The sequence below is a fragment of the Nerophis lumbriciformis genome, linkage group LG05 (assembly GCF_033978685.3).
Source record: "Nerophis lumbriciformis linkage group LG05, RoL_Nlum_v2.1, whole genome shotgun sequence".
NCBI classification, from domain to species: domain Eukaryota; kingdom Metazoa; phylum Chordata; class Actinopteri; order Syngnathiformes; family Syngnathidae; genus Nerophis; species Nerophis lumbriciformis.
The window spans coordinates 59,575,343-59,599,812 of NC_084552.2; the positions used below are offsets into that span (position 1 = coordinate 59,575,343).

The 24,470-nt window shown below is 40.6% G+C and overlaps 1 protein-coding gene across 1 annotated transcript; it reads right to left on the reverse strand.

The window, feature by feature from the left end:
- Nucleotides 1–4,006: 4,006 nt before the first annotated feature.
- Nucleotides 4,007–20,657, reverse strand: LOC133606176 (protein Wnt-7b-like). The gene is made up of 4 exons (XM_061959816.2): nt 20,340–20,657; nt 19,806–20,032; nt 11,288–11,559; nt 4,007–5,081 (listed from the first exon to the last, which is right to left on the reverse strand). Exons 1-4 carry the CDS (start codon nt 20,420–20,422, stop codon nt 4,602–4,604), a joined length of 1,062 nt encoding a protein of 353 aa, XP_061815800.2. The 5' UTR covers nt 20,423–20,657; the 3' UTR covers nt 4,007–4,601.
- Nucleotides 20,658–24,470: the final 3,813 nt, after the last annotated feature.

A 24,470-nucleotide genomic window follows, 5' to 3' on the forward strand; every position in this document is an offset into this window, starting at 1 on the left:
CAGGAAGGTCCTGGGTTCGATCTCTGGACACTTTCTGTGTGGAGTTTGCATGTTTTCCCGGTGACTGCGTGGGTTCCCTCCGGTTACTCCGGCTTCCTCCCACCCTCAAAGACATGCACCTGGGGATAGACTGATTGGCAACACTAAATGGTCCCTAGAGTGTGAATGTTGTCTATCTGTGTTGGCCTGCAATGAGGTGGCGACTTGTCCAGGGTGTACTTCGCCTTCCGCCCGAGTGCAGCTGGGATAGGCTCGAGCACCCCCCACCACCCCGAGAGGGACAAGCGGTAGAAAATGGATAGATGGATACTGTACGTTGTTTGTAACACTAACCGCTTACTAAATGCTACGTGTGCGACAGAATAAAATGTGCTTTGATTCAAACTTGCCAGTGTGAAAATGCCGCGAACACACCGTTTACCAGGTGATGGCGTTAAAAGTCATGTTTGTCTCACAGCTGCTATCCAGGCTATTCACCGTCTCTTCATTAGCTCACTAACTCGACTTGTTTGGGCTTTGCTTTCACGCTGGAAATGAGAAAAGTCTCACAAAATTATTTTTTTTTTTGCCTGAAGCGATCATGACCACGATTGTGGCAGTTAATGCTGCCGCACGTTCGCTTTGTACAAAACTTGAGCAAAGAGTCTTGTTTTCAGCCATGTAAATAAGTAATACCTAGTCCAGCAAGACCCACAATGCATTGCGTTAGTACGTCCCACTTTCAAGCCTTCTCAATACATGCAGAGGTTCTCCTTGCTAAAACTAAGCTTTAGGACCTCTTGTATGGTCTCACCCCAAATTCTTGGAAATGAAGATAAAGGCAACGCTGGTTAAAATAATTATTTGTGCTGTAATCCAAAGACAAATACCTCCACAGTTTTCAGGCTTTTCTAACCTTAATCAGGGTTAAATCCCATGCTGAATACATGTAACACATACCATAGAAATATTGTCTATATTGTACTAACAATCATGTTTATACTCATTGCATGCTCATAATCCGAACTAAATGCACTGTATTGTAGATAAATGCTGTGTCAAAGGGTTTAAGACATTCAATCTACCTATTTGAGTTTTTCACGATGTCACTGCTTTCCTCCTAACCTGTAATTGACTTTTGTTCTGGTGATTAGTGGTAGAGTCAGAAGCGATAATCTGTCCTGACATCTCGACAATGTAGCGCGTTATAGAACCTGCCCCACCCTGTTTTCTCTGCCTGACGTTTTTTTTTTTTTTTTTAATGACAAGATGCACTGAAACAATCAACCGGACTCTCCCCTCAATCCACCGCCATGGTGGAGGGAGCTTATATGGTTCCGGTCCCCAAGGATTTCAGACAGCTAACAAAACAGTGTTTACTTGCGCTCCAGCGGCTGGCTGCAATGCTTTTGAGCCTCACAGGAAAGCGGCTGTGCGAGTCAGCCAAGGTCTGAATGAGGCAGCGTGGCCACCACACATTACTCTGGGCTTTACCATATCAGCGTTTTATACCACATTGTGTTCCTGACTCCCGTATGCAAAATACTTTATTACAAGGCTTAATAAACATGTTTGCGACCCAACACGTTTTGTAATGACTTTATTTAAGCCAAGAATGTAACATGAAACACATATTGTGGAAAATGACTAGTAGAAACCTTCGGTTTCTGGGCTACTTAAAAAAACAAAACTATTTACATGCAAATAACTTAAGCTCTCAAAAGACACAATAGTAAACACTATTTTTTTTTTTTTCAATGGTGACGTTCTTTCTCCCCATGTATAAATGACATAAAGTGCCATGTTCCTCATATAAAAATATACTCTTCAAATTGTTTTGTAAGTTGGACAATGGGTGATGGACCCAAAATAGCTAGTGTGTAGTTAAGGCACATGCCATCCACCCAGGCGGGCTTAAATGGCGCTTTTGTGCGCGTCTTTCATGGGAATGCTCACCGTATTCCAACCTGGTCGTGGCAGACACAACAATGAGCACAGTCGGGAATGGAAAGTGCCGTTCACACTCACCAGCTTGGATGCTAAAAATAGAACTGCCATACCTTATGCCTAATCAATAGCTCAATACAGGGGTGTCCAAACGTATTGCACCGAGGGCGGCAAGTGTTAAAGTTGAAGAATGCGAGGCCACTTTCTATACGTTTTGTGCATCAATGATGCTCAAACCAAATCAATGTAGGTTGACATATGCTATGCTGTCTGAACAAAGCAATGTATTAGCTCAGTGCAGGGGTGTCCAAGGTGCGGCCCGGGTACCATTTGAGGCCCGCGGCTAATTTTGAACGGCACATTGTAAAAATAAATAAATATATATATACCTGTATACATATATAGAAAGCATAAAAAGTGGAATAAAAGAGCAACAGATGAAATGTACATACTTGCCAAGGGAGAGTCCCGAATTTCAGTGCCCCTCATGAAAATCTCCCGGGGCCACCATTCTCAAGAATTTCTCCCGATTTCCACACGCACAACAATATTGCGACACCATCCTTCAGTGGGCGCCGTTTCCGGCGGAATAATAATGGTTACAGCTTGAAGTCAAGCGCGGCAATCAGAACAGAAGAAAAAGCAGAAGAAGAGACATCATGTCACGGACATGGTGAGTAAGAAGACAAAATATGCGTTCTCTGTGTATGTATAGAATAGAATGGACTTTATTGTCACTATATTTGCATATAACGAGATTAAGGACTCCAATTTAAGGTGCGGTAGTGGAAACAAATATGGGATAAAAATAAATTACACATACCCGCAGCTGTTGTTGTATAGACTGTCTTCATTTCCTTTTGATGATTACTTTTATTTCTAGCATACATTGCTTAGATTGATGGCTAATCTATGCAATGTATGTTGTGTGTGTATATATATATACGTGTATATATATATATATATATATATTAATATATATATATATACATATAAAGCAATGTGAAATTCAAATATTAAATGTTTCTTTATATACATATATATATATATTATATATATATATATATATATGTTTCTTTATATACATATATATATATTATATATATATATGTATGTATGTATATAAAGAAACATTTAATATTTGAATTTCACATTGCTTTATATATATATATATATATATATATATATATATATATATATATATATATATATATATATGTATGTATGTATGTAAGAAAAATAAAAATTTTAAATCCCTTATTCTGAGGTCTCTAGGAAATGCAACGAGAAAATGTTTGCTCTAATAACACAAAGCTGCCATGCAGGCTGTTTTTTTCCCCGTTAAAGCTGTCATTGCTCAAACAATTATGAATGAAAATCTATGTTGTTGGGAATTATTTACTTATTCAAGGCTCTAATTACTTCACGTCAAATATTGCACGTTTACATATTTTTGGGGGAATATTTAATTTTTTTTAATTTTTTTTTTTTACAAAAAGTGCATAAAACAAACGCATTTAAAAAAAAAACGTAAAAATAATAAAACCGACAGAGCGATCTGAAGTTGATCTAGAGACTTATGTGTTAAAAGTAATTTAAAAAAAAAGTATGACTTATTTTAAACACTTTTATGAGTGGGGCCCTTTTGGATCCCCAATAATGTTATTTATTTTTTATTTTTTTAACTGTCATTGCTTCAAAATAAATAAATCAATAGTATTATGAGTTATTGACCTACATAAATATTGCACTTTGAAAATAATTTTGGGGGAAAATATTGCCTATTTGTGTTTTTGCCATAAAAACAGGATTTTCTTTGACAAAAAGGCATAAAACATAAAAAATGTTTTTACTTTATATTGACAGATAGACCTGAAATTGATCTGGAGATTTAAGCGTTGAGTAATAATAATACAAAATATAGTATATGACTTATTTTTAACATTTTTATGACTGCGACCAGTCTGGGTCCCTGGGGCAAAACTTGAGGGGAGCCCTAAAAGAAAAAGAAAAAAAAAATATATATATATATATATATATATATATATATATATTGGTTTTGAAAATTAAAGCTATCAAAATGCCCCCTCATGCTTTCATTTTTCAGTTTGTTGACCTTAGTGGAAAATGTTTGGACATTAGTGTCATGTGACACAAAGTTAATATATAAAGATATAGTATATATCTCATTCATGAATTCATTTTATATTTTGAATATTCATAGGGCCAGTAAAGAAACAGTTGCGGGGTCAAAAACTGCCATTGGGCCGCACATTGGACACCCCTGACTTCATGCATGAAAGCTTACGGATAATGTCTGCAAATGACAGATTTTGCAGCAGCCGAGAAGAAAAACGGTGAGTTGTCGTTTCCCCCTGCTATAAATCTAACATAAATATTGAGTTTTCATTTCAGTGTTCAAACAGAATACAGTGTGAGTCATATTCCAGCTTTTGACCACTTGCATGATCGCAATCCTGTGTAGCAGAATTGTTCGCCTTCTGTCTGTGACATTTTTTATTTGGCTTTCCAAAACAAATCCTTTCTCTTGCAGGATGCTTAAGACCAGCAACTCCAGCCCAAAGCCTTTCCCTCACCATCCTTCATAAAGAATTTCAAATAGGATGTCAAAATGTGCAAAATGTCGAATAAATACTTCCTTTTCATCCCTCTCTCTAGTTGCAGGTAAACACCTCCGATTTCTCACTGCAGATGTTGCACTTGACAAAGCAGCACCAGTGGAACTTGCAGTTGCACTGCCAGACCCTCGTGTAGTGGAGCGTGTCGTACCCCCGGCCGCAGCACATCACGTTGCAGCCGTCAGTGTACGCCGAGGTGCCGTTGCACAGTCTGCCCCGCGTCCCCGTGCTCCCCGTGGCCCTGTCCTCCTCGCAGTAGTTGGGCGAGCGCTCCAGGTACACCAGGTCGGTGTCGGCGGGCTTCTGGTATCCCCGACCCTCTTTGAGACGTAGAAAGGAAGGTTGGCGGAGGCGGGACGCATGGACCGGCTCCACTTGAATGGCGGCACCGTAACGCTCCTTTAGCAGGTAACCGATCTCTCTAAACTTTGGGAGGGTGATCCAGCAGGTCTTAGTGGTGCAGGAACCAGACACGCCGTGACACTTGCACTCCAGCTTCATCCTTTCTTCCAAGACCTGATAACATAGAGAGTGGCGTCAGTGTGAAGCTTGTATCGCAGTATAGCGTTAACATCCACCCAAACACACAGCTATTATTGTCTAAATCAGTGGTTCTCAGTGATGTACCCTCTGTGAACATTTTTTTAATTCAAGTACCCCCTAATCAGAGCAAAGCATTTTTGGTTGATAAAGAAGTAAAATACAGCACTATGGCATCAGTTTCTGATTTATTCAATTGTATAATATTGCTCATTTGTAGTGGTCTTTCTTGAACTATTTGGAAAAACAGATATCAGCTGATAAAAATAATATGAACAATTATAGGCCAATTTCAATTTCAATTTCACCAACATTTTCAAAAATATTTGAGAAAGTGGTCTATAACCGACTGAATGGCTTTCTGGAAAAACTAAATATCCTTGTCCCCTCCCAATATGGTTTTCGTAAAAAAAGCACCACCTGTATGGCTATACTCCACCTTTTGGAAAAGGTCAATGACTGTATTGAAGAAGGAAAATGCGGTATTGGCATTTTTTTGGATCTATCCAAGGCCTTTGACACAATAGACTTTGAGATCTTATTGTATAAGCTATATCACTATGGTGTCAGAGGGATTGGTTCCGCTCTTACCTATACGGAAGGCAGCAATGTGTATGCGTCAATGATCACAATTCACCCTGTATGACCATAAATTATGGGGTTCCCCAGGGATCCATCTTGGGGCCTCTCCTTTTTATCCTATACATAAATGATTTTGTAAACTCCTCCGAAACTTTTCATAAAATAATTTTTGCTGACGATACAAATTTGTTTACCTCACACAGGAGCCTACACCATCTACAAGTAACTGTCAATTCAGAGCTTGTGAAAGTAGATTCCTGGTTCAAATGCAATAAGCTCTCACTTAATGTAAATAAAACAAATGTTATTCTATTTCGTTCTAATAAAAAGCGGACAAATACTAAGCACTACCATATCAACATCAATGGGCAGGAAATACAGAGAGTGTACTCCACAAAATTCCTGGGGGTCATCATTGACGAATACCTCAATTTCAAATGTCACATTAGCCATCTGTTAAACAAATGATCCAAATATGTTGGCCTGTTCTTTCACCTTCGTCATTATCTTCCTCTTTATGCTCTACTCACACTATATAAAACTCTCTTTGAAGCACATCTAAACTACTGTAATGTCATCTGGTGTAACACCTTCCCTACCTACCTCCACAAATTAGAATCCATGCAAAAGAAAATGATACGGGCCCTGTCATGGTCCAAGTTTAATGCCCCCACTCCACATCTATTCCATAATTATCATCTCTTAAGACTGACAGAGGTCAATATTTATCAAAATGCTTGTTTAACCTATCAAGTCATTCACAGGCTGAATTTAAGGCTCTGTAGCTTGGTTCCTATCTACCATCCCCAGCATGCCCACAACACTCCTAACTTAGATTTGATATCAGGGAAACATCGTTTACTGGATTGTACCGCTCCAAGTGTTGTATGCAGGGGACCAAAGATTTGGAACCGGCTTAATGAGAGCCTCAAGATGCTGTATCCATTCTCCAACTTCAAAAATAAACTAAAAACTTATCTATTAACCACCTATATTTAATGCCTCATGTGGGGTAGACTACTGTTGGGTTTTGCATGGTTGAATGAATGTATGTATGTATGTGTATGCTTGCTTTAGTACTATTATCTTGTGTTAATCATATAGCGTTGTTTTTATGTTTTGTTTTTTGTTGTTGTACTTTCTACCATGTTCCATCATTCCATGTATATACTATCCTCTGGACCCCCTGTCAAAAGCTTCTTCTAGCTTATTTGGGGGACCCTTTCACGTACCAACATCTTTAAATGATGATATTTCACTACTATTGTATTTGTTATATGGTATTGTGAATAAAACTTGAATAATAATAATATAAAAATAACTAAAAACTTGTTGAAAAATAAACAAGTGATTCAATTATAAATAAAGATTTCTACACATAGAAGTAATCATCAAGAGATCATAGAGATCCATCTGGATTGATGAACTTAATTCTGAACATTTCTTCACAAAAAAATAAATCTTTAACATCAATATTTATGGAACATGTCCACAAAAAATCTAGCTGTCAACACTGAATATTGCATTGTTGCGTTGCCTACTTGATTTGATGTTCAGTTTATGATCTTACATTCATATTTTGTTGAAGTATTATTCAATAAATATATTTATAAAGGATTTTTGAATTGTTGCTATTTTTAGAATATTTAAAAAAAATCTCACGTACCCCTTGGCATACCTTCAAGTACCCCCAGGGGTACGCGTACCCCCATTTGAGAACCACTGCTCTAAATAACAACTGTGTCTTGCCTACAGTCCGTAATGGTGGTAGCATCATGCTCTGGGGTTGCATGAGTTCAGCCAGCACTGAAGAGCTATGGTTCATTATACATGAATCATTGTGAAGCAGACACTGGGCTGCACGGCAGTTTCCCGACATAGCGAGCCCAAACACACCTCTCAAGAGGATCAAGTGCCTCTGCTAAAGAAGATGAAGGTGACGGACTGGCCAAGAATGTCTCCTCCGGACCCTGAAGGAGCGAAGATGGTGATGTCGTCATTGAGGAGTAGAAGAGGATTCCAGTCACAAACTGTGCTGTTTTGGTGAGTTCCACGCCCAAGAGGATTAAGGCAGTGCTAGATAACACATTTTAGGCATGTCCACTTGTGTTGCCAGCTATGTCACAACATGTTAGAGTTCACCCTTAACTGAACCGCAGCTCCCCAGTGCCGGTGTTATGTCCACTTTGGCTGCTTCCTCAAAAAAAGCAACCGATAGCGTAACTTGATAATGGGGTCTATGGAATTTCACTACCACGTCATGTTTGCTGTCGAATTTTGTTTTACAGACGTGCTGGTAGGTAGTCAGGCACGACTCATCTTTGTTTGGCCGTGCAAACGCAACCTTTGTTTTCACCGAAATCAATATTCCTGTTTGAGCGGTGATGAAAATGAAAATGTATGCCACCATTGTTAGCATCAATGTGAACTTCCTCACGTTGTGATTGTCTACATGCTTACTGTACGTTAATATACAATGAACTTTCTCACGTTGTGATTGTCTACATGCTTACTGTACGTTTATATACAACGTGAACTTCCTCACGTTGTGATTGTCTACATGCTTACTGTACGTTAATATACAATGAACTTTCTCACGTTGTGATTGTCTACATGCTTACTGTACGTTAATATACAACGTGAACTTCCTCACATTGTGATTGTCTACATGCTTACTGTACGTTAATATACAACGTGAACTTCCTCACGTTGTGATTGTCTACATGCTTACTGTACGTTAATATACAATGAACTTTCTCACATTGCAATTGTCGACGCATGCTTGCTGGTCAGAAGATACAATGAGAGAAACATCATTTAAAATCACTACTTATTTGTACACGAGGTACACAAAGCAGTTGCTTTCGATGGGTAATTCGTTTGAGGCCAATATTTGAAATATTTGTGTTTGTGTGTATGCTAAGTGGTGACAGAACATGCTTGACTGCAGGCAAGACTCACTTGTGGTGCCTGATATTTAGACCAGTGTTTCTTAACCATTGTTGGGCCGCAAGCGCACTCGAGAGGGCCTCTTGTAATACACTTTTACACCACTTGTGGCAGTAATGACAATGTCAAACAGAAGAAGTCCGGAGCTATAGTCATAGAAAAGTTTCTTCAGCACAAAAATGATGACTAAATTTAAATGGTGAAGCGGTATTTTCATTTGCTCCTAAATTGTATTGAAACATATACATATATATATATATATGTATGTGTATATATATATATATATTTCAGTGACGTGCAGTCACTAGAGGCAGGGCCTCACCTGCCATCATGGAAAGAAAAAAAATGTAAAAAGAAAAAAACAATTATTAAATTGTTAAATGTATCCAGTGATTATACTATAAAGTTATTTTCCATTTAACTTCACCAGTTTTAGATTATTTTTATTCAAAATCGTTGAATTTTCACATTTGCCGTTCAAATACTGAGAAGAGACGGTGCGGTGATCAGCAGCCAGTTGAGGCACGTCACTCATTTGTGCCTCACCATGGATTGCGGACTCGGCTAACTGCTGGCCTGCTGTGCAGTGAGACCGTATTGCTATATGAACTATATTATACATTTCCATAGTTTAGTTAGCTGAGGTATATAATGTACAGTGTATTTTGTCAACAACTGTATGTGTGTAACGTATTTCTTGTGCTGAGCGATCATAAAACGGCTGCAAAAGACGCACTGGCTGAGGCTCGCAGTAATCCGCCTCCTGCACCCCCGCCGTAGAATTTGCACCCCCTGACGGGACTGTTATATCAACTAAAGCCCACACTTAAACTTTCCACGTGCAAGATTGAATCTATTTAAAAAAGTTATTTCATAAGAAGCCAAAAAGTGCAAAAACTATAATGTTCGTGTTGGAGGAGTTGTGAATGACTGCAGGGCCACAACATTAGGTACACCTGCAGACTGCAGGTGTACCTAATTCACAACTCCTCCAACACGAACATTATTGTTTTTGCACTTTTTGGCTTCTTATTAAATAACTTTTGTAACCTATTTTTATGGGCTTTCCTCTTTGTGATGTTAAGTTCCTGTTAAGCGCTGTTATACAGTATATGCCTTGAGCTCTTATTTTGAAGGCGCTAAGAGCGGAAGTGATGACACGTTGGAGTGGAGCGGAAGTTTTTGAAAGAAGGTAAATAAAGTGGTCCTCGTGTAAACTGGAGCCTCCGTGTTTGTTATTTTGTAGTTTCATACAGTATAGGCCACATTTATAAACCCTCGGTTACACTTTTTTAAATAGATTCCATCTTGCACGTGGAAAGTTGAAGTGAGGGCTTTAGTTGATATAACACTCCCGTCAGGGGGTTCATTAATCCAGCACAACAGCGGCGCATGGACTTCATTTATAAGTAAAGGTAAGACCATAATAACGTTTTTTTATTAAATGTGCTTTTTTGTGTGCTACAGTTTGTATGTGTAAAGTTAAAGTACCAATGATTGTCACACACATTAGGTGTGGTGAAATTTGTCCTCTGCATTTGACCCATCCCCTTGTTCACCCCCTGGGAGGTGAGGGGAGCAGTGGGCAGCAGCGGCGCCGCGCCCGGGAATCATTTTTGGTGATTTAACCCCCAATTCCAAGCCTTGATGCTGAGTGCCAAGCAGGGAAGAATGCTGGTATGAGCTTTTAAACATAACCCGTTAACTGCTGCCAATCAAATGGTGAATAAGATACTCTTTAGGGTTCATATGTTTGTAAATCTGACTGTGATGAAGTCAGTGCCTCACCAGCCATCAACCTCACCGCACGTCACTGATATATTTTATTATTTTATTTTTTTATTATTCATTTTGTTAAAATGTATTTGTTTCAGAACTGCGTAATTATATGTCCATTTATTTTTAATCAGTTTTGAGTCCCTTCTTGTGCAGTATATTTGACTAGTATTTATTTTTGTAATCAGTCTGACCTAAGCCCATACTGTATATAAATAATAATCTTTGTGATAACACATGGTTTCATATTATTTGACAAGGTGTATCCTGTTAAACTGTAAATAAGTGAGATTGAAATATTGAATGCAAATACAATCAAGGATAAGATTACGAATTCAGTGTTAATAGTAACCTCTGTAATGGAAAAGGTTAGGAACCCCAGATTTAGACAATATTTGCTGTTATTTAATAAACCTTGACTACTCTAAAGTATATTAATTTCTCTGTTATTGCACCTTAAAGTGGTCGTATTTAAAACACTTCCTTGTGGTCAACATAACGTAATGGTGGTTCTTTGGTCAAAATGTTGCATGGATTTATGTTTTACAGACCATCTTGAATCCGCTTTCTGACCTACTTTTCGTGGTGCGCCGTTTTGTGGGCTGTCTTATTTACGTGGCTCCACTTCGACTGCGCAAACTTCTACCATACACGGAAATATCCGCTGACGTCACAAAACCAGGTACCAATAGGTAACAAAAGTTTGTTTTGCACAATAGGTCCCCTTTAAGAAGATACATATGCTTGCTGGAATGTGAGATATTACAACTGCACTCCCATTTCACCAAGGAGTACTGTTTGGTACGCTATGTCAAAAACTTGTATTGATATTTTTTGGTACCCTCTTGGTGTGCGTCGATAGATGAATCCCTTACCTTCCTGCCTGCCTCGTTGTTGTGCAGGTTCATCAAACGCCGTGCGTTTTTCTTAATCTCCCGGGCATCCACAAAGCGGCGCGAGAACTCCACGCCGTACTTGACGTCGGCCGAGCAGCCCCCCCACTTCCAGCCCTGCTCGCGGTCGTGGTAGCCTTGCTTGTCGCGGTCGCAGCCGCACTGGCTCAGGTTGCCCTGGCTGCAGGCCGTGGTCACCGCGTGGGCCACGCCGGCCGCCGTGATGGCGTACGTGAAGGCTGCCTCTCTGCTACCTGAGTAGAAAATATCGTATTGACCCAAATATAAGAACTTTTTTTGCTTGACACATTTTTGCAAAAATCAAAGACAATTATGAGGCGTTATTATGTTGTTGTTTTTTTTAATTCAGTACAATGCACAGTAATAAAGAATCACTTTTAAATGAGCCAGATTTACAAACTTAATTTGTTTTTGAACGTGGTTTGTAAATGGAAAAGTTTGTATAATGAAACAGAGTTCCCCTTAAGAAACAATGTAAATATGAATAATTGGTTCTCACCTTGACAAAAGTCCCTATTTTGGTAAAATAATGCACACTTTGAAGTAGGGATGTCCCGATCCGATATTTGGATCGGATCGGCTGCCGATATTTGCCAAAAATTGCGTATCGGCAAGGCATGGGAAAATGCCGACCCAGATCCAGTTTTAAAAAAAACTCCGGTCCGTGTTTTCCAACGCACCGATTTAAATAATACATTCCACTTTTCTGCTGCTCCCTAATTTCCGTTCCGCATTTTCCAGCACACCTTCAACACATCCACAGGTCTGTGAATTCTCACGCAGTTGCTTTTAGCTCCTGGCAGTACACGACAGGCTCTTCTCACTCTTTCCTGTGTCTCCCTCTCACAGACAGCAAGTGCACCTTCTTACACACGTCACATACTGTCACGTCATACGTCACATACGTATACGTCCTCCCCGAGCAGAGAGGTAGCAGCATGGCTAACGTTAGCTGTGATGCTAGCGCAGCCGTGCGAGCAACGCTCCCTCTAAGGTGCTCGCCTGTGCAATTGCGCACTGTTTAAGCGTCCTCTGCGCATAGCAAATCTATGCCACGCACAAAATCAAATAAAAAAATAAGCGCATAACAATTTTCGACACACGGACACGACAGAGAAAACCGTTTTCGTCATCATTGTTCAAATATTGTGACGTCTGTCGAGACGCTTATCTCCATTCGGTGCCACACATCCACACCATCAAAATGCAGAGGCAAAAATTTCCACATCAACACCCTATGAAAAAATTAGTGATTTTTTTAGTTGTGATTTCCTTCTCTGCATGAAAGTTTAAAAGTAGCATATATTAATGCAGTATGAAGAATGTTTTAATGTAGACATGCAAGCCTTGAAAGAACATTTTGAAAATAAAGACTACATTTCCTGCAAATGGGTGCATTTCTACCCTATATTTTAACTTTAGATTTATTCTCATATCAAACTCTTTTGGCTGTCTTTTTGACACTTACATCCGGCGCCCCCCTCCACACCCTGGATTATAAATAATGTAAATAATTCAATGTGATTATCTTGTGTGATGACTGTATTATGATGATAGTATATATCTGATAGTATATATCTGTATCATGAATCAATTTAAGTGGACCCCGACTTAAACAAGTGTGAAAAACTTATTGGGGTGTTACCATTTAGTGGTCAATTGTACGGAATATGTACTTCACTGTGCAACCTACTAATAAAAGTCTCAATCAATCAATCAAAACACATAGAATCATCATACTGCTGTGATTATATGCATCAAGTGTTCATTCAAGGCTAAGGCAAAATATCGAGATATATATCGTGTATCGCAATATGGCCTTAAAATATGGCAATATTAAAAAAAGGCCATATCGCCCAGCCCTAGTTCAATGATGTTATTTCTGTTTGTCATGTATAATTTTGTCTATTTTGTGTTTATCCTTGAATAAACAGGTCAGTTTCTTGTTACCAACCATTGTGTATTATTCAAACTCCCCTAATTCAGCTGGCTAGTTGTTATCAAGAGTACTAAAACCCTTTTCAACATGATTCTGACAACTAAGTAGGCTAAATAACTTTAAACTTTAATACATGCTCGGATAGGCCAGTATCGGTCAGTATCGGTATCGGATCGGAAATGCAAAAACAATATCGGTATCGGATCGGAAGTGCAAAAACCTGGATCGGCACATCCCTACTTTGAAGACACTATACTGTATATGTGTTGCTTCAATAATACATATATATTTTTGGAAATCATTTTTACTTTGCTGTTTGCAAACAGCAGACGACGTGCCGTCACAAGGTGGAGAATGGAGTGCAGGGAGAGAGAGGAGGGGAAGTGTGTGTGGGTTCCCTCTTTTCTCTAAGTCTAAATCCACAGCGAATCCCTCCTTCTTTCCAGACTGGTTTGTTAGCTTCTTTCAACCCACATCAAGTAACTAATGTGTCAAATGAATGAATGACACTTTCGTACACAGAGACACGGTTTGTACACTGAGGCATATTTGGCACGATCTAAAGCTTCGTAAACCGAGAAGTTTGCAAATAGTGGGGTTCGTAAATCGAGGTTCCTCTGTAGTTTCTCATTTCCGCCTGTAGTCCTCCATACTAGTGTGGGTGGCACTGAGAACAAGGTGGGTGACGTGTCTTGCTCAAGGACACTACGGGCAGTGGCTAAGCTGGTAAAACCCTAAAGGTTTTTTGGACGACCGCTCTACCATCTGAGCCACGCTGCTTCATGTTTGCAATGACAAAATGATGTCAACATTCTTAATTTTCAGGATTATTTCAAGAGCTCTGACGCGCTGTGGAGAAGTACTTTGGATCTCTAGACCTCGTATATAAGAAGACTCTGGGTTTTTTGGGTTAAAAAAATAAATATTGTCTTATATTTGGGTCAATACGGTCATTTGAATGAATTCAATGTGAGTGCTGCTCCACAATGGACTCGCTGCAACACTCCGAATGTGGCTTAGATTAGAAGACGTCATCTGGATCCATGCAGACTCCGTGTAGCACTGACGGGTGCTGAAGGTTTTTAATTACCCATGATGCCGTAGGCCACCAAAACGCCGTCATACCATCACGGATGCTGACTTTTCTCGCTGTGTATCGGGAAGGGATCTGGACGCTCCTCTTCAAGCCTAGATTTTCCAAAACCAATTTTGAAACACGGACTCGTCTGACCACAGCGGACTTTTCCACTTTGCGTCATCTCAGACAGCCCAGAACTGGCTCGTGGACGTTATTGATCTACGGCTTTCCCCATTTGCGTGGCGTTTGTAGACGCAGCGACGAATTGCCTATGCTTAGAACACTTTTCCAAAGTCCTCCCAAGCCCGAGTAGTAATATCCTCAATGGACTGTGCAGTTGGTTTCTGCTTTACGTGGGGTGATTTTTATGCATTCCCCGGATGTTTTATGGATATTATGGTTTGCAGATGTGTAATGCCTAAATTCCTTCCAATTATTTCTTGAGAAATGTGTTGCCCACATAGTAAACCACTGAGCCTCTTCAAGGATACCCCTACATTGACCCTTATTGTCCACAACTTCAGGCTGAAGTCATCAGCAGTTCCGCTTCTGTTGTTGTCCAAACTTGAGGCAAACATGGGTGACATCTACTGGCTGACCGGCAGATTTGGATATGTTTTATGTTTTTCATCAATGGAATTTCTCACACAGCTTAAATGTCTTGCCGAGTCTGTCTTAGGCGGTCCACATTGTTTTTGCAAGCGATACCACAGCGCCGGAGCCCTCTGTGGTTTGAGCTTGACTGACATGTGCCCGTTTCTTTGCTGTGTCACCATTTGAAATTGAGAATAAACACCCTTCGTATTTATGGCGCGCTGAGGTGCAGGGGGAAATTAATTTACTGGCACCACGGTAGGTCGGTGTAACAGGATAGCGGCCCCCCGCGCCAATCAGCGTAATGCCTGCGCTCAACAGGCCGCGGTATTAATGCATGGCGTCTTGTGTATAGGAGAGATTCTAATGGCTTCCTTCCAACGTGACAAAGTGAAACCATCAGTCCTGCGGTTCCCACCCCCCTCCATGCATAACTAATAACAAACTCAAGTCCTCTCTCATCAGGCTAAATCTGTACAATCCGGATATATCGTACACCCGCCGTGATTTGTTTGGATTGTACAGCAGTGCATTGTTGCCATCCAGCTGCCGGGCCTGACTTCAATTAGTGGTTAGCATGATTCTCCGCGCTCTTTCTCAACGCTTAATGAGTTTAAGGGCCCCGTGGTCAAGCAAATGAAGTGCCACGGATTAAGCGACACGAAAGAGCCTGAATGGACCAATTTTGCCCATCGTCGAGTCCTCGTTATGATATACAGTCCTCCGAGAAAGGTTCTTAACATGTCTCCAAGCTGGGTCCAGCGTGTGCTCTCATCCGCTTTACACACCACAAAGTGAAAGAAGACATTTCCTCTTGACAAAAGGGAAGAAAGCAAAGGGATCCAGATGTCTGTCTCCCTGGAACAAAAGTGATGGCTTCCAGAACTGCTAGATTAAACACGGGTCCAAAGCCGCAGCAAAATATTTTCACATTGCAATGCAATTTATGTAAGGGTCTCACATGTGGGGGGCTTCTGTGGGAAGAAGAAGTGACTAAATCCTTTGTCTAGTTGATGTTTCTTTGACAAACTTCTCGCCTTCCTCTTGTGGGCTACACTCGATGCTGTCGTGCTCAGTCACTAGACCGCTGGTTCTTAACCTTGTTGGAGGTACCGAACCTCACCAGTTTCATATGCGCATTCACCCAACCCTTCTTTAGTGAAAAATAAAATGTTGGGTTTTTTTTTCAAATTCAAGACAAAGTTATATGTTTTTGGTAACACTTTAGTATGGGGAACATATTCTAAGTAACAAAGACTTCATTTAGAGTGTTTTAGACACTAGGGCAGGGGTCGGCAACCCGTGGCTCTTTGATCATTCTGATGCGGCTCAGCAGCTTACTTGCTGAACCCCCAATTTTCCCGTGAAACTTCCGGATTTCAGTGCCTCTCGCAGAAAACTCCCCGGATTAATATTCACCGATTTTCACCCTTACGGCTATAATAAGGGCCTATAATAAGGGCGTGCCATGATGGTACAACATTTAGCGCCCCTTACAATCTGTATTAACAGCGTTCCAGCCTATCACTTTAATACAAAATACATCTTCTGTTTGCACACCGTGACAGCAACGCATACTTGGTCAACAGCCACACAGGTTACACTGACGGTGGTCATATAAATTAACTTTAACACTCTTATTAATAATGCGCCACACTTTGAACCAAAACCAAACAAGAATGACAAACACATTTCGGGAGAACATCTGCACCTTAACACAACATAGACACAACAGAACAAACACCCAGAATCCCATGCAGCCCTGACTCCCCGCCGCAACCCCCCCCGCCCCTCTCTCTCTGTGCGGTTGAGGTGGGCGGGGTTTGGTAGCGGAAGAGTTAGGGCTGCATGGGATTCTGGGTATTTGTCCTGTTGTGTTACGGTGCAGATGTTCTCCCGAAATGTGTTTGTCATTCTTGTTTGGTGTGGGTTCACAGTGTGGCGCATTATTAGTAAGAGTGTTAAAGTTGTTTTTTTTATACCGCCACCGTCAGTGTGACCTGTGTGGTTGTTGACCAAGTATGCCTTGCTGTTGCCTACGTGAGCAAGCGGAAGCCCCATACAACGTGTGGCTGATCGGGCACGCTGACTGTAGTGTGTGCTATATGCTGTACCATCACGGCACGCATGACGCTGTCAAGCGCCAATCATTAAAAACTCGTGTGCCGCACCAGCTTTCAAATCCCACATAAAGGTGTGGGCAGCGTGTCTGAGAGCCCTGGTTATACATAGCACAAAGCAAAAAAAAAACTTAGTATGCAGTGTTATTTCATTTAAAATTTCAAAAAAATTTTGCGGCTCCCATTGTTTACTATAATTTGTGAAACTGGTCAAAATGGCTCTTTGACTGGTAAAGGCTGCCGACCCCTGACCTAGGGGAACATATTCTAAGTAACAAAGACTTAATTTAGAGTTATTTGGTTAGGGTAGGGTTACGGGGTTAGGGCCAGAGTTAGAGGGTTAGGGTTATAACAAGATCATGCCGAATAAGGCATTAATAAGTATTTAATAATGACTAGTTAAGAGCCAATATGTTACTAATGTGCATGTTAACAAGCAACTAATTAATGGTGAATATGTTCCCCATACTAAAGTGTTACCATGTTTTTTTTTACTGGTGCACAAAATGAAGCGTGCATGAACATCACCTTGTTCAAGGAACAAAAGCAACATAAACTCACAACAAATGACACACCTGCAAATCAGTCTGACTTCTGCTGTTGTCGTATCCGTAATACGCCGATAGGGAGAAGTCTTTTTTTACACGATGAGTCGGGTGTGTCTTGACCTCCACCTTCAATCGAACCCAGGTTAAGAACCACTGCACTAGACGTTCTGACATCAAAGATTGCCATGAGTATGGGCTAAGGTCATGGTACCCTACCCCTGTACTTGTACAATAGTGTAGACCAGCGATCTTCAACAAAAAAGTTTTGGGGGCAACATGTCCAGAAAGCTGAAGCCGGACTTTCCCTTCACTATTAGTCTTATTTTTTATATTTGGGAGAACCAGCGTCTTCTACAGTAGACATTTGACTTTGGTCTATTTATTTTGTCAGTGTTTTTAAGGACCTTCTGCAAAATTGTGCAAAACACTAGATTGTTCCTGTTGTACGGAGAAACTTGGACCACTGTAAACAAATTGACATTTTAATATTCCTAGCAAACACAGAACACTGGGGTCCAGACTTGTGATTTACATAACTGAGGCGTTCCTCAAGGCACCCCTTAAAGTCCACGCCATTTTTTCCTGTAATGTGATTTGTGTAGTATGCAAGGTGCATTAATAACAGAGATTGTACTGTAAGGGTCTACATGAGTTTCTTACCGATTTAGTGTATCGTCAAAAGTTACTGCGTTTGTACCCTCTACACTTTTACAAGTTGTGAATGTACGTGATTTTTTTTTTGGTCCTGGAACAAGTACATGCAGTTACCTTTCAATCAAATAGGTAGCTCATGGGTTGCTCTAGTGTAGATTGTACTTTTTTGGGTAAACGCTCAAACTTATTTCTTTTCTACCCTTGATTTGTGAGTATACCTTGTTTTGGCCCTTAAACAGGTACCTATAGTTATAATTGGATAATTTGTGTCTTACTTTTATATCAAGGTGCAGAAATAGAAAGCTATATAAAAACCCAAAACCAGTAAATAAAAACAGAATACAATGATTTGCAAATCCTTATCAACCTATATTCAATTGAATAGACTGCAAAGGCAACGTTTGAACTGGACAACTTTGTTATTTTTTGCAAATATTAGCTCATTTGCAACATGTTTTAAAAAACCTGGCACAAGTGGCCAAAAAGACTGAGAAAGTTGAAGAATGCTCATCAAACACTTATTTGGAACATCCCACAGGTGAACAGCCTATTGGGAACAGGTGGGTGCCATGATTGCGTATAAAAGCAGCTTCCGTGAAATGCTCAGTCATTCACAAACAAGGATGGGGCGAGGGTCACCACTTTGTCAACAAATGCGTGAGCAAATGGTCAAACAGTTTAAGAACAACATTTCTCAACAAGTTATTGCAGGGAATTTAGGGATTTCACCATCTACGCTCCGTAATATCATCAAAAGATTCAGAGAATCTGGAGAAATCACTGCAAGGCCTAAAACCAACATTGAATGCCCGTGACCTTCGATCCCTCATCAAAAAGCGACGTCAGTGTGTAAAGGACATCACCACATGGGCTCAGGAACACTTAAAAAAAACCGACTTGTCAGTAACTACAGTTTGTCGCTACATCTGTAAGTGCTAGGTAAAACTCTACTATGCAAAGCCAAAGCCATTTATCAACAACACCCAGAAACGCCGCCGGCTTTGCTGGGCCCGAGCTCATCTAAGATGGACTGATGCAAAGTGGAAAAGTGTTCTGTGGTCGATGTGGTAAAAATGCCCCGGTGCCAACTTTTTTGCAATGTGTTGCTGCCATTAAATTCTAAGTTAATGATTATTTGCCCCCCCAAAAAAACAGTTTTTCAATTCGAACATTAAATATCTTGTCTTTGCAGTGTATTAAATTGAATATAAGTTGAAAAGGGTTTGCAAATCATTGTATTCTGTTTTTATTTACGAATGACACAACGTGCCAACTTCGCTGGTTTTGATTGATGCACCTGGGGATAGGTTGATTGGCAACACTAAATGGTCCCTAGTGTGTGAATGTTGTCTGTCTATCTGTGTTGGCCCTGTGATGAGATGGCGACTTGTCCAGGGTGTACCCCCGCCTTCCGCCCGATTGTAGCTGAGATATGCTCCAGCGACCCCGAAAGGGATAAGCGGTAGAAAATGGATGGATATTGATGCGTCTAATTTCTATACCCCCTATTAAAAAAAGATCAAATATCGGTGCAAAGGGGACTGACCTACTCTCAGCTCTTGTCCGAACACCGTCCTCTCGCCCAGGGCCGAGCAGTTCCACCGGCCGTAGCGGAACTGGTACTGGCACTCGTTAATGCCCAGCTGGGCGCCTTCGCCGATGACAATGATGGCGTCTGGGCGGCTCTGACAGAGGGCTCGCTGACGGGGCGCCAGTCCTGGTATCTTGTTGCAGATGATGTTGGCGCCCAGAGCCACTACTGAGGACAATGTCCTACAAGTGCAGATAGACATAGTGTTGAAAGATGCTATTTTTAGTCTTTAATAATGCCACCAACTTATTAGAAACACCATGCACTGCAAATGCAATAATAAACATAACATAGCATGAGCTTGCATGCCAATGAAAGACAACACAAGGTGATAATTATGAACACAATTATAGCTTCGATTTCCCAGTGCGCATTACTTTCTTATGTTCAACACCTGCGTTATCCACTGGGGTTCCTGTGCGCAATTTACGCTTTATTTCAGTGCAAAAGTAGTTGAAAATGATGCGTAAGTGAGGTAAAGGAACGTACAGGTAGCTGCCGCTGGTGAGGATGAGGAAGATGTGCGGGTAGTAGACAGACAGCAGCGCGCTGCGAGACGAGATGATGAGCATGTTTGCGCATTGAACGCAACTTTGTCTTCCTTTTTTTCTCCCTCTTTTCTTTTTGTTCAATCACCCCAAAAATCTGTAAGAAAAAGAAAAAAAAGTCCAGGTGCCCTTTTTTTAAAGTGCTCCAGCTCCGAGCTCCACTGGCCGTGCGCCGAGGGCGAGACGCTGCATCCCGAGGCCGAAGTGCGCGCTCCCACCTGGGCTGCGAGAGTGCGGGGTGGGCGTGGTGCTGCTGGTGCTGGGTGGGTCCGCTCGTGTGCATGCGAAAAAGGGGCTATATTGTGCGCAGTGGGTCTGTGGGAAGGGAAGCTTAGGGATGGAGCTGCACATCCACCATATCTCCACCCCTAATACCTCCCATAGCACCTCTCTCTCTTTTGCTCCCTCTCTTTTCATTTTGCAATGAATGAAGGATAAAGTGATGCTCTGCTGCCTCTCTTATACCCAAAATATCATTGCATTGAATATGATGGGATTTAAAAAAAACTATGCACTATATCAGGGTGTCCAAAGTGAAGTCGGGGGCCATTTTCAGCCCGCAGCTCATTTTTTCGCCACATTCTAAAAATACTATAAAAAAAAATATATATGATAAAGTGGAATAAAAGAGCATATAAATGATATGTCACGTCGAAAAGTTGCAATGTTGATTACAATAACATAAAGCTGCCACAGGTTGTTTTTTCTTTAAAACTGTCATTGGTAAATATATATATATAGATATATATGTCTTAATAAGGTTATCCAAAAAATAGTGCTCGATACCGTAGTAGAGCGCAATATATGTATGTGTGGGGAAAAAAAATCACAAGACTATTTCATCTCTACAGGCCTGTTTCATGAGGGGTTCCTCAATCATCAGGAGATTTTAATGGAAACATTCACATACCATGGTTTATATAGGGCACAGAGTGGGTGGGTACAGGCTGGCGTAGGGGCGTGGTGATTGGCTCATGTGTTACCTAGGAGGTGTTTCCGTCTGTGGCGGCATGCTGATACAATTTCGCTGCGCTTGTTGAGGGATGACAGGTCTGGACGGTATATAATAAACAGTTTCTCTTTCAAGCATAGGTTGCATCTTTTATTACCACTATTGTAAGGTGTGCTGGATGCAAGAATTTGCCATGTTATTGAACATTCAGAGATGAAGTAGTCTTGTGATTTTTTGTTCCCACACATACATATATATACATATATGTATGTATATATTGCGCTCTACTACGGTATCGAGCACTATTTTTTGGATAACCTTATTAAGACATATATATATATATATATATATATATATATATATATATATATATATATATATATCAGTGACGTGCGGTGAGGTTGATGGCTGGTGAGGCACTGACTTCATCACAGTCAGATTTACAAACATATGAACCCTAAAGAGTATCTTATTCACCATTTGATTGGCAGCAGTTAACGGGTTATGTTTAAAAGCTCATACCAGCATTCTTCCCTGCTTGGCACTCAGCATCAAGGCTTGGAATTGGGGGTTAAATCACCAAAAATGATTCCCGGGCGCGGCGCTGCTGCTGCCCACTGCTCCCCTCACCTCCCAGGGGGTGAACAAGGGGATGGGTCAAATGCAGAGGACAAATGTCATTACACCTAGTGTGTGTGTGACAATCATTGGTACTTTAACTTAACTTTAACTTTACACATACAACCTGTAGCACACAAAAAAGCACATTTAATAAAAAAACGTTATTGTGGTCTTACCTTTACTTATAAATTAAGTCCATGCGCCGCAACTAAAGCCCTCACTTCAACTTTCCACGTGCAAGATTGAATCTATTTAAAAAAGTGTAACCGAGGGTTTATAAATGTGGCCTATACTGTATGAAACTACAAAATAACAAACACGGAGGCTCCAGTTTACACGAGGACCACTTTATTGACCTTCTTTCAAAAACCTCCGCAACGTGACATCACTTCCGCTCTTAGCGCCTTCAAAATAAGAGCTCAAGGCATATACTGTATAACAGCGCATAACAGGAACTTAACATCACAAAGAGGAAAGCCCATGAAAATAGGTTACAAAAGTTATTTAATAAGAAGCCAAAAAGTGCAAAAACAATAATGTTGGTGTTGGAGGAGTTGTGAATTAGATACACCTGCAGTCTGCAGGTGTACCTAATGTTGTGTCCCTGCAGTCATTCACAACTCCTCCAACACTCCCGCCTCACCTGCCTCTAGTGACTGCACGTCACTGATATATATATATATATATATATACAAATAGTACATATTTTGTGTTTGACAAAACTAAAACAAAAATTAAAACATATAACCGACAGATAGATCTGAAGATGATCTTTTTGTTAAGTGTTGAAAGCAAAAAAAACAAATGTGACTTATTTTGAACACTTTTATGAGTGGGGTCCTTTTGGATACCTGAGAATTTTAATGGGATTTTTTTTTAAACTGTCATTGCTTAAATAATCCATCCATCCATCCATTTTCTACCGCTTGTCCCTTTTGGGGTCGCGGGGGGTGCTGGAGCCTATCTCAGCTGCATTCGGGTGGAAGGCGGGGGTACACCCTGGACAAGTCGCCACCTCATCGCATAATAATGAACACAAACCAAATATACCACTTCGGACATTTTTGGGGCAAATGTTGATGCTTTGTGTTTTTGCCATAAAACAGGGTTTTCTTTAACAAAAACGTCATGAACATCAAAAAAATAAAAATCGACTTAATGTCGACAGATTGATCTGAAGTTGATCTAAGTGTTGGAAATACAGTCGTGGTCACAAGTTGACATACACTTGTAAAGAACATCATGTCATGGCTGTCTTGAGTTTCCAATCATTTCTACAACTCTTATTTGTTTGTGATGTAGTGATTGGAGCACATACTTGTTGGTCACAAAAACATTCATGAAGTTTGGTTCTTTTATGAATTTATTATGGGTCTACTGAAAATGTGAGCAAATCTGCTGGGTCAAAAGTATACATACAGCAATGTTAATATTTGCTTACATGTTCCTTGGCAAGTTTCACTGCAATAAGACACTTTTGGTAGCCATCCACAAGCTTCTGCTTGAATTTTTGACCACTCCTCTTGACAAAATTGGTGCAGTTCAGCTAAATTTGTTGGTTTTCTGACATTGTCTTGTTGGAACACCCGACTGTGCCTGACCACAGAACTTTCCTCCAGAAGGTTTGTCCATGTGATGTCAGATAAAACAAAAATTGAGATGTATGGCCAAAATACCCAGCAATATGTATGGAGGAGAAAAGGTGAGGCCTTTAATCCCAGGAACACCAGGTCTACCGTCAAGCATGGTGGTGGTATTATTATGCTCTGGGCTTGTTTTGCTGCCAATGGAACTGGTGCTTTACAGAGAGTAAATGGGACAATGAAAAAGGAGGATTACCTCCAAATTCTTCAGGACAAGCTTAAATAATCAGTCCGGAGGTTGGGTCTTGGGCGCAGTTGGGTGTTCCAACAGGACAATGACCCCAAACACACGTCAAAAGTAGTAAAGGAATGGCTAAATCAGGCTAAAATTGAGGTTTTAGAATGGCCTTACCAAAGTCCTGACTTAAACGTGTGGACAATGCTGAAGAAACAAGTCCATGTCAGAAAACCAACATATTTAGCTGAACTGCACCAAGTTTATCAAGAGGAGTGGTCAAAAATTCAACCAGAAGTTTGCCAGAAGCTTATGAGTGGCTATAAAGCGCCTTATTGCAGTGAAACTTGCCAAGGAACATGTAAGCAAATATTAACATTGCTGTATGTATACTTTTGACCCAGCAGATTTGCTCACATTTTCAGTAGACCCATAATACATTCATAAAAGAACCAAACTTCATGAATGTTTTTGTGACCAACAAGTATGTGCTCCAATCACTACATCACAAACAAATAAGAGTTGTAGAAATTATTGGAAACTCAAGACAGCCATGACATTACAAGTTCTTTACAAGTGTACGTAAGCCTTTGTCCACGACTGTATATATATATGTGTGTGTGTGTGTGTGTGTGTGTGTGTGTGTGTGTGTGTGTGTGTGTGTGTGTGTGTGTGTGTGTG

What these genes read in the sequence shown, in the direction of transcription:
- LOC133606176 (XM_061959816.2), bottom strand. Translation starts at nt 20,422, where the DNA reads ATGCTCATCATCTCGTCTCGCAGCGCGCTGCTGTCTGTCTACTACCCG. An exon ending in CTCACCAGCGGCAGCTACCT is followed by an intron (nt 20,033 to 20,339) that starts GTACGTTCCTTT and finishes CTGCACTTGTAG; the next exon opens with GACATTGTCCTCAGTAGTGG. An exon ending in CGGACAAGAGCTGAGAGTAG is followed by an intron (nt 11,560 to 19,805) that starts GTCAGTCCCCTT and finishes TTTTCTACTCAG; the next exon opens with GTAGCAGAGAGGCAGCCTTC.